Source organism: Oncorhynchus kisutch, linkage group LG19 (genome assembly GCF_002021735.2).
Source record: "Oncorhynchus kisutch isolate 150728-3 linkage group LG19, Okis_V2, whole genome shotgun sequence".
Classification (NCBI taxonomy): domain Eukaryota; kingdom Metazoa; phylum Chordata; class Actinopteri; order Salmoniformes; family Salmonidae; genus Oncorhynchus; species Oncorhynchus kisutch.
The window spans coordinates 60141021-60152196 of NC_034192.2; the positions used below are offsets into that span (position 1 = coordinate 60141021).

At 44.7% G+C, this 11176-nt stretch overlaps 1 protein-coding gene across 1 annotated transcript in view; it reads left to right on the forward strand.

Moving 5' to 3' along the window:
• Positions 1-681: 681 nt before the first annotated feature.
• The window catches only part of LOC109865032 (complexin-2-like), a 22981-nt gene continuing 12486 nt past the window's right edge, over positions 682-11176 (forward strand). Inside the window, exons 1-2 of the mRNA XM_031798448.1 lie at positions 682-785; positions 10495-10639. Of these exons, the coding sequence (XP_031654308.1) occupies positions 10609-10639 (31 nt within the window). The 5' untranslated portion in view covers positions 682-785; positions 10495-10608. The remainder of the gene's footprint in view (positions 786-10494; positions 10640-11176) is intronic.

The following is an 11176-nucleotide window of genomic DNA, read 5'->3' on the forward strand; positions in this document are numbered from 1 at the left end:
CTATAGGTTCTCTGCTGAAGTCTGCCTGTTCTGTAGGCCTATAGGTTCTCTGAAGTCTGCCTGTTCTGTAGGCCTATAGGTTCTCTACTGAAGTCTGCCTGTTCTGTATGCCTATAGGTTCTTTACTGAAGTCTGCCTGTTCTGTAGGCCTATATGTTCTCTACTGAAGTCTTCCTGTTCTGTAGGCCTATAGGTTCTCTACTGAAGTCTGCCTGTTCTGTAGGCCTATAGGTTCTCTACTGAAGTCTGCCTGTTCTGTAGGCCTATATGTTCTCTACTGAAGTCTGCCTGTTCTGTAGGCCTAAAGGTTCTCTACTGACGTCTGCCTGTTCTGTAGACCTATAGGTTCTCTACTGAAGTCTGCCTGTTCTGTAGGCCTATAGGTTCTCTACTGAAGTCTGCCAAATAGCATATTGGGTCCAATGTAAACCATCTTTATCCATCTCTAAAGCAAGGTAACCCTTAGGCTTTGATTCCATGGAAATTATTTCACAAAAAGTCACATCCATGACCAGAAAAAACCATTTGGTATCCATGAAATGCACTACATCCAGATTATATGCAGTTGATTTCAACAATTCTAGAAGATACAAAAAAAATTTGAACTTTGTAAATTGTGATTTTTTTTGTGTTGTATTTTTGGAGTAGCTTGAAGTGGTAATGTGAAGTGGGTGGTCGGGACTGAGGGCGGGCGATACTACTCATCACCAAACGGTGGAGAACAGACAGACTGGTTGGTTGGGGACCGAGAGAGACGCCGCCTGACTTTCTCCAGCTGCTCCAAGGTTTGTAAAACAACTCATATAACGCACCCCTTTCTCCGATCAATGAGGAACAGGTGTTTACCATAGCTGGGAACACGTTTTGACTTTCCACTCGCCTGGTACTGAAACCAGCTAGGCTACTGGTGGTGCGAACTGGAGTCGACAATGGAGAGAGGGTTGAGCACGCGCTGGTTCCAAGGCGCGTGTTGAGTTGTTATTTTCAGCACCATGTTGTTAGAAAAAAATGTAAAGAGTGATCATGGTTGTTGCTTATTTTACCGCCATATCTGGCAGTAGGTGGGGGGGGGGAAACGTGTGTCCTCCTCAAAGCTATTGAGCGGCGGGGGAGAAAAGAGAGATGCGTGTGTGGCGCTGATGTTTTTCGTCAATGGGCGGTTGTTGTGCATGCTTGTTGTGCATGCATTAGATAGTCTACTGAGACGCTCTATTCGATGAGCGATCGGTCTGAACATGTATTGATTGGGTTGTTCAAGTTATACATGCATTTTATATAGGTATGTTGTATGCGTAGACCAATGTGTTTTTGTTGAGGGTGTAGGTTACCAGTCTGTTGAAATGGACAAGATCTCATGTTATGGACACCTTAAATATTTGATGTTATGCTGAATGGATTAGCCTAAATATTCATGCTATATGCACTCACATTGTGTGGGTGGGTGGGTGAGTGTGAGAGTGTGTGAGAGAGAGAGAATACATAAGTATACAGGCTTCAGAAAAGTGCGTGTACAGTAGCCTATCAGAGCATGGAGGCAGCCAACCCTACAGTTCATTCATGTAATCCTCATTCATGTTAAGTGCGAGAACATTTTGGATAAAGATTTCATGAAATTCAGTGAGCTCATCCACAACCTTTCAATCACTTTTAAGACTACATAGATTGCCTTCTATACATCCAATGCAACAAAAAAAAAATCGCGTAACACACTTACAGTATATGTTGGAATAATTGTATAGCTGTAATACTAGCCTACAGCCTCCAGCAGATGCCCAGGGTAAAATGCCACCCAGGCTTGCCTGTCACCTAGTTGGAAGGAGATTAATCATCTTGTCAAAAGTGGGCTGTAGATGACAGATGTGGAGATGGTTTGACGATTCCTGTGTGCGTTCTATTCTGTTAGGAGTGCAGCAGAGGAGAGAGGGGGGAGAGGGAGAGGGAGAGACAGAGACAGGGAGAGACAGAGAGAGGGAGAGACAGAGAGAGGGAGAGACAGAGAGAGGGAGAGACAGAGAGAGAGAGGGAGAGACAGAGAGAGAGAGGGAGAGACAGAGAGAGTGAGAGACAGAGAGAGGGAGAGACAGAGAGAGGGAGAGACAGAGAGAGGGAGAGAGAGGGAGAGGGAGAGACAGAGAGAGGGAGAGACAGAGAGAGGGAGAGACAGAGAGAGAGAGAGACAGAGAGAGGGAGAGACAGAGAGAGGGAGAGACAGAGAGAGGGAGAGAGAGAGAGGGAGAGGGAGAGACAGAGAGAGAGAGACAGAGAGACAGAGAGAGGGAGAGACAGAGAGAGAGAGGGGGGGTGGGGGAGAGGGAGAGGGAGAGACAGAGAGAGAGAGAGACAGAGAGAGGGAGAGACAGAGAGAGAGAGAGAGAAAAGAGGCCCAGCCTAGCTGCAGGCAAGGGACTGAGCTGCTGAACCATAAATACTCCTGTTACAATTACCTGGACAAATGATCCCTTTTAGGAGCCTGTGATGAGGATGTTGTGTCGTGGAAATGTCCTCTATTTACCAAATCATGAGAGCAAACCACAACACAAGTCAGAGTTAGTTATCAAAGTCCATCTTTAATTATATGAGCTCTATCACAACCCTGTGACTGTCAGATCAATTCAGTGTCTATCAATGAATTCTCTGAGAGCCCCTTCCACATTGCAACTGAGATCCTTTAATAGCAAAAAACACACATAGCTAGACAGCATGGACATAATTTATCGTTCAGCTTTGTCTCCTAAACTATGTTATTTTCTCAAACTCAGAACCATAAACAAATCCTCCATATCAACAGGCATATATCAAATCCATCCTATCTTGCCAAGATCACAGAGACACACTGACTGGCACACAGACATTGTGGAGCCAAGAGATACACGCTTGACCTCTCCCCTCTCTCCGGCCCAAACAACTTAGTCTGACATAGAACAGATACTGCAACCCCGCCACAGTATTATACAAACACATTCTGATGAGAAGTAACTTACAAACATATGATGAATATAAAACATCTTACCTATGTTACCAACCAATTCTGATTATTCCCCAACAGTTGTCATACAGGTTCAAAGGATCAGGTTCAGTCTGTATTTCAGTACCCAGCAGACATGGTGTTTCCCAAATGGCACCCTATTCCCTATATAGTGCGATACTTTTAACCAGTGCCAAATGGCACCCTATTCCCTATATAGTGCGATACTTTTAACCAGTGCCAAATGGCACCCTATTCCCTATATAGTGCGCTACTTTTAACCAGTGACAAATGGCACCCTATTCCCTATATAGTGCACTACTTTTGACCAGAGGAGCTGATTGTAGTTGAATAGATCTTCTAGAGCTGAAGTGGTACCAGATAATAGAGTTTCTAATCTGTAGCTGAAATGGTACCAGATAATGAATAGAGTTTGTAATCTGTAGCTGAAATGGTACCAGATAATGAATAGAGTTTGTAATCTGTAGCTGAAATGGTATGCTGTTGGTCCCTAAGAACTGCATGGATAAAACTTGTAATCTGTAGCTGAGATGGTACCAGATAATGAATAGGGCTTCTAATCTGTAGCTGAAATGGTATGCTGTTGGTCCCTAAGAACTGCATGGATAAAACTTGTAATCTGTAGCTGAGATGGTACCAGATAATGAATAGGGCTTCTAATCTGTAGCTGAAATGGTATGCTGGTGGTCCCTAAGAACTGCATGGATAGAGCTTGTAATCTACACACACAGCACAGTAACATACACTGTAGTGACATCATAGTCATTCGCAGACAAACTGAGATAGTCAAATTATGATAATGAATTGGTGTTGGCATACCCTCAAAATGGTCAATTATTGTTTCCACAAGTAGTTAGCAGCACGCCATTAATATTTTCCTGTGTAGTGTTTACGGTAGCCTAACAGTACAGATCAACACTGTTGTTGTTACGCTAGGTGTTGAAGATGAGAACACTGCATCCTTTTGACAGAGGCTATATAGACCCCACCGTGTAGAGGGAGGGAGTTCCCAGGACCTCCAAGTGAGACTCAAACCATCGCCACTACTCTGCTTTGGCACCTCTCAGCAGGGGGGCAATGAGACAAGACACCAGGGGGGTTGTTCAATGAGCTGAAATATTCACATTCTTCACAACACTGCAGATATTACCTCTCAAGAGAATTATCTTCAGTTATAGTCACAGCGGTGTATATTCAACCTCAAGCCAATAGCACAATGGCCCTCAAGGAGCTACACGGGACTTTGTGCAAACTGCAAACCACATATCCCGAGGCCGCATTTATTGTAGCTGTGGATTTTAACAAAGCAAATTTGAGGAAAACGCTGCTGAAGTTCTATCAACACATTGCCTGTAGAACTCGCGCTTCAAAAACCCTCGACCATTGTTACTCCCCCTTCCGGGATGGCTACAAGGCCCTCCCCCGCCCTCCTTTCGGCAAATCAGATCACAACTCTTTTCTGCTCCTCCATTCCTATAGGCAGAAACTCAAACAGGAAGTACCCGTGCTAAGGTCTATTCAACGCAGGTCTGACCAATCGGAATCCATGCTTCAAGATTGTTTTGATGATGCAGACTGGGATATGTTCCGTATTGCCTCTGAGAACAACATTGACTTGTATATGGACACAGTGACTGAGTTCATCAGGACATGTACAGAGGATGTTGTTCCCACTGTGACTATTAAAATCTACCCAAACCAAAAATATTGGATAGATGGCAGCATTCGCACAAAACTGAAAGCGTGAACCACTGCATTTAACCATGGCAAAGGGACTGGGAATATGGTCAAATGCAAACAGTGTAGTTATTCCCTATGTAAGGCAATCAATTGATTTAGTGTTTCATTATTAAAGTGACCAGTGATTCCATGTCTATGTATATGGGGCAGCAGCCTCTAAGGTGCAGGGTTGAGTTATCGGGTGGTACCCGGCTAGTGATGGCTATTTAACAGTCTGATGGTCTTGAGATAGAAGCTGTTTTTTAGTCTCTCGGTCCCAGCTTTGATGCACTTGTACTGACCTAGCCTTCTGGATGATAGCAGGGTGAACAGGTTGTGGCTCAGGTGGTTGAGGTCTGGGAGGGCAGGCAGTTTGCCCCCGGTGATGCATTGTGCAGACCGCACCACCCTCTGGAGAGCCTTGCGGTTCAGGGCGGTGCAGTTGCCGTATCAGGCTGTTATCCAGCCCGACAGGATGCTCTCGATTGTGCATCTGTAAAAGTTTGAGGGCGCGACTAGAGATGCTGTCTGGGCCAGCAGCCTTGCGAGGGTTAACACGTTTAAATGTTTTACTCACGACGGCCGCGGAGAAGGAGAGAGGGAGGGCACAGTCCTTGTTAGCGGGCCGCAACGGTGGCACTGTATTATCCTCAAACCGGGCAAAGAAGGTGTTTAGTTTGTCTGTAAGTGTGACGTCAGTGTCCGTGACGTGGCTGGTTTTCTTTTTGTAGTCCATTATTTCCTGTAGATCCTGCCACATACGTCTTGTGTCTGAGCTGTTGAATTGCAACTCCACTTTGTCCCTGTATCGGCATTTTGCTTGTTTGATTGCCTTGCGGAGGGAATAACTACACTGTTTATATTCAGCCATATTCCCAGACCTCTTTCCATGGTTTAAACCGGTGGTTAGCGCTTTTAGTTTTGCGCGAATGCCTCCATCCACCCACGGTTTCTGGTTAGGGTAGGTTTTAATTGTCACCGTGGGTACAACATCTCCAATGCATGTCTTTATAAACTCACTCAGAGTACAAGTCGATGTTGTTCTCTGAGGTCTCTCTACTATGGGCTTCACTACCATGGGCGTCGCTATGATAGGCCTCACTATCATGGGCCTCACTACGATGGGCCTCGCTATGATAGGTCCCACTACCATGGGCCTCACTACGATGGGCCTCGCTATGATAGGGTCTCACTACCATGGGCATCGCTATGATAGGTCTCACTACCATGGACCTCGCTATGATGGGTCTCACTACCATGGGCCTCGCTATGATAGGTCTCGCTACCATGAGCCTCACTACGATGGGCCTCGCTACCATGGGCCTCGCTATGATGGGCCTCGCTTAGTAAGCATCTCATGCCTCCTCCTCCTCCTCCTCCTCTCTGACCTGGTCCTCCTCATCCTCCTCCTGTCTGATCTGGTCCTCCTCCTCTCCTCATCCTCCTCCTCCTGTCTGACCTGGTCCTCCTCCTCCTCCTCCTCTCTGACCTGGTCCTCCTCCTCCTCCTCTCTGACCTGGTCCTCCTCCTCCTCCTCTCTGACCTGGTCCTCCTCCTCTCTGACATGGTCCTCCTCCTTCTCCTCCTCTCTGACCTGGTCCTCCTCTTCCTGGTCCTCTTCCTGGTCCTCCTCCTCGTCCTCTCTGACCTGGTCCTCCTCTTCCTCTCTGACCTGGTCCTCCTCCTCCTCCTCTCTGACCTGGTCCTCCTCCTCTCTGACCTCCTCCTCCTCCTCCTCCTCTCTGACCTGGTCCTCCTCTCTGACCTGGTCCTCCTCCTCCTCCTCTCTGACCTGGTCTGGTCCTGCAGCTGCTGCTGTTTCACCTCCTGTCCTGACAGAACAATGGTTCTGGGTTCCCTTCTCTCTCACTGCCTCTAGCTGTTGTCCTGGTAGAAACCCCTAAAACCTGTCACTGTAAAGCTATCTGGCTTGTTTCAGCCAATCAGAGTGCAGTAGGAGGGAAGACAGTTTGGAGCTCTGTACGGAACACACAGGTGCTGTATTCATTGTTTCTCCCCAAATATAGTCATTAGATTCATCAACCTTTAAAGGAGCGTCACTGAAGACAAGGTGTGTTACAATGATATTTACATTTTAAAAGGCTAATTGGTCATTAGAAAACCCTTTTGCAATTATGTTAGAACAGCTGAAAACTGTTATTCTGATTAAAGAAGCAATGAAACTGGCCTTCATTAGACTAGTTGGGTATCTGGAGCATCAGCATTTGTGGGTTCGATTACAGGGTTCGATTACAAAAAGGGCTCTCAAAAAGTGCTCTTCATTGACGAGTCGCAGAATGAGAGTTACACCGAGGCCTGTACTCTGGAGCGGGATCGATTTGGAGGTGGAGGGTCCGTCATGGTCTGGGGCAGTGTGTCACAGCATTATCGGACTGAGCTTGTTGTCATTGCAGGCAATCTCAACGCTGTGCGTTACAGGGAAGACATCCTCCTCCCTCTTGTGGTACCCTTCCTGCAGGCTCATGATGTGACGCTCCAGCATGACAATGACGCTCCAGCATGACAATGCCACCAGCTTTGTTCTGTGCGTGATTTCCTGCAAGACAGGAATGTCAGTGTTCTGCCATGGCCAGCGAAGAACCCGGATCTCAATCCCATTGAGCATGTCTGGGAGCTGTTGGATCAGAGGGTGAGGGCTAGGGCCATTCCCCCCAGAAATGTCCGGGAACTTTCAGGTGCCTTGGTGGAAGAGTGGGGTAATATCTCACAGCAAGAACTGGCAAATCTGGTGCAGTCCATGAGGAGGAGATGCACTGCAGTACTTAATGCAGCTGGAGGCCACACCAGATACTGACTGTTACTTTTGATTTTGACCCCCCCCCCCCTTTGTTCAGGGACATATTATTCCATTTCTGTTAATCACATGTCTGGAACTTGTTCAGTTTATGTATAAGTTGTTGACTAGATGTATAAGTTGTTGACTAGTCATACAAATATTTACACATGTTAAGTTTGCTGAAAATAAACGCAGTTGACAGTACAGTTTCTTTTCTTGCTGAGTTTATATACTGTATATTTGGCAACCCCACTGCAGTTCCCCCACGACCCCCGATTTTGAATACCACTGACCTAGAGACTTGAAACTTTGTATGAAGTTGTTTTTTCTCATGCTGAACAAATTTGTCTCAAGAAACCCATATGGTCCGGCAGGACAGATTTTCCTACATCTTGGATATTTTGGAAAAGTTCTTCTCATGAACCATGAGTCCAACTAACAACAAAGCTAAGGGATTGGTTAAGAGATGACGGAGTTATTGATGAATCAGGAAATCAGATTTTACGTGTCCATTTAAATCTTTTGTAAATCCATTTCACAATGGCCTATCAACTTGAAGCTTTTTAGGGTCATCAAGTTTGCCGTTGATAAAAAAAACTGGGTCTGGACTGACTTCTTGGGGTTGTACAGTCAACAACCATCTACACCTGCATAGAGTTATACTCTATAACAACAACCATCTACACCTGCATGGAGTTATACTCTATAACAACAACCATCTACACCTGCATGGAGTTCTACTCTATAACAACAACCATCTACACCTGCATAGAGTTCTACAACCATCTACACCCGCAGAGAGTTCTACTCTATAACAACAACCATCTACACCTGCACAGAGTTCTACTCTATAACAACAACCATCTACACCTGCATGGAGTTCTACTCTATAACAACAACCATCTACACCTGCACAGAGTTCTACAACCATCTACACCCGCAGAGAGTTCTACTCTATAACAACAACCATCTACACCTGGACAGAGTTCTACTCTATGACAACAACCATCTACACCTGCATAGAGTTCTACAACCATCTACACCTGCATAGAGTTCTACTCTATAACAACAACTATCTACACCTGGACAGAGTTCTACTCTATAACAACAACCATCTACACCTGGACAGAGTTCTACTCTATAACAACAACCATCTACACCTGGACAGAGTTCTACTCTATAACAACAACCATCTACACCTGGACAGAGTTCTACTCTATAACAACAACCATCTACACCTGGACAGAGTTCTACTCTATAACAACAACTATCTACACCTGGACAGAGTTCTACTCTATAACAACAACCATCTACACCTGGACAGAGTTCTACTCTATAACAACAACCATCTACACCGGCATAGAGTTCTACTCTATAACAACAACCATCTACACCTGGACAGAGTTCTACTCTATAACAACAACCATCTACACCTGCAGAGAGTTCTACTCTATAACAACAACCATCTACACCTGCATAGAGTTCTACTCTATGACAACAACCATCTACACCTGCATAGAGTTCTACTCTATGACAACAACCATCTACACCTGCATAGAGTTCTACTCTATGACAACAACCATCTACACCTGCATAGAGTTCTACTCTATGACAACAACCATCTACACCTGCATAGAGTTCTACTCTATGACAACAACCATCTACACCTGCATAGAGTTCTACTCTATGACAACAACCATCTACACCTGCATAGAGTTCTACTCTATGACAACAACCATCTACACCTGCATAGAGTTCTACTCTATGACAACAACCATCTACACCTGCAGAGAGTTCTACTCTATAACAACAAGTAAGCAGAATATAAACACACTCTATTCTAATGTAGGTGGCTGTTGGCACTATCTCCATTATAATACGTTCTTGTTAAGGAGATACCTTTCCCAGAGGAAGAGTAGCAGTGGCTAATGCAGGGAGAGCACTCAGCTCAGTGCTGATGCCCTATAGAATATGGTATGCATCCCAAAGTACACCCTATTCCCTACATAGTGCACTACTTTTAACCAGAGACCTAAAAGTAGTGCACTATATAAGGAACATGGTTCCATTTGGGGACGCAAGCCTACATCTCAACAGCTCTTGACTGGAGCTCATCAGGCCCACTGTGTGTTTATGGACATGAGGCTCTTCTCTTAACCCCTCTGGGTCTCAAGCACCTAGTCACTGTCATCCCAAACCACTTATGACCCCTCGCCTCTCAACAACAAAAAAGAGTACCCTTAATATTGATCCTAGGGGCCTCTGGGGAATGGGATTGTCTTTCAAAGGGGGACCAGAGTGACGTCTAGGAGGTGAAATATCCAGCAGCAGATGTGATGGTTTACTGTAGCAGGAAATCTACTCTGTTCTAATAGAGCTTAGTGAGGAGATACTGTAGCAGGAAATCTACTCTGTTCTAATAGAGCTCAGTGAGGAGATACTGTAGCAGGAAATATACTCTGTTCTAATAGAGCTCAGTGAGGAGATACTGTAGCAGGAAATCTACTCTGTTCTAATAGAGCTCAGTGAGGAGATACTGTAGCAGGAAATATACTCTGTTCTAATAGAGCTCAGTGATGAGATACTGTAGCAGGAAATCTACTATATTCTAAGAGAGCTGTGAGGAGATACTGTAGCAGGAAATCTACTCTGTTCTAATAGAGCTCAGTGAGGAGATAATGTAGCAGGAAATCTACTATATTCTAAGAGAGCTGTGAGGAGATACTGTAGCAGGAAATCTACTCTGTTCTAATAGAGCTCAGTGATGAGATACTGTAGCAGGAAATCTACTCTGTTCTAATAGAGCTCAGTGATGATGTATTGATGTAGACATAGACTCCACAACATAGAGATTGAAACATCTGTATGCTCTACAACCACACACACACACACACACACCCTACCGCCTCAACCATACCTAGCCACTGTCCATATCCTTTGCTAACATCTTCCGGTAAACTGTTTTGTCTTTCTCTCTCCTTTGTCTCCACAGGTTGGATCAAGAGGTAAACACAGACTGAGGAAGGCAACAGAGACCTGATAAAGAAGGGGTGACTACATGCACAGTTGTGTTTGTCTGTAGAAGACCAGAGTATCAGAAGGAACCATGAATTTTGTGATGAAGCAAGCCTTAGGTGGTAAGTACTGTATACACTGCTATATGAACGTGTCAATATTATGGACATCTGTTCACCATGCGTGGGATCTGATGTTTGTCCTCAGTGGAGCACGTACCTCTTGACATCTTGAAAATACAATCTGAATTTGGAAGAACTGCTAAACTATAAACAAGTCAAACAAGTTGCCTGGTAAACTTATTGTAGACAACATACTGTAATGTAAAGCTATGATCAGTATCAAGGAATTAAATGCTCACAATTTATGACCAGTTTCTGGTTCTAGGTCTCAGAGAGAAGCAATATTCAGCTCAACCTATAGACTCAGATAGAGCTCCATCATTTATATCTATAATCATCTCAACCTATAGACTCAGATAGAGCTCCATCATTTATATCTATAGTCAACTCAACCTATAGACTCAGATAGAGCTCCATCATTTATATCTATAATCATCTCAACCTATAGACTCAGATAGAGCTCCATCATTTATATCTATAATCAACTCAACCTATAGACTCAGATAGAGCTCCATCATTTATATCTATAATCATCTC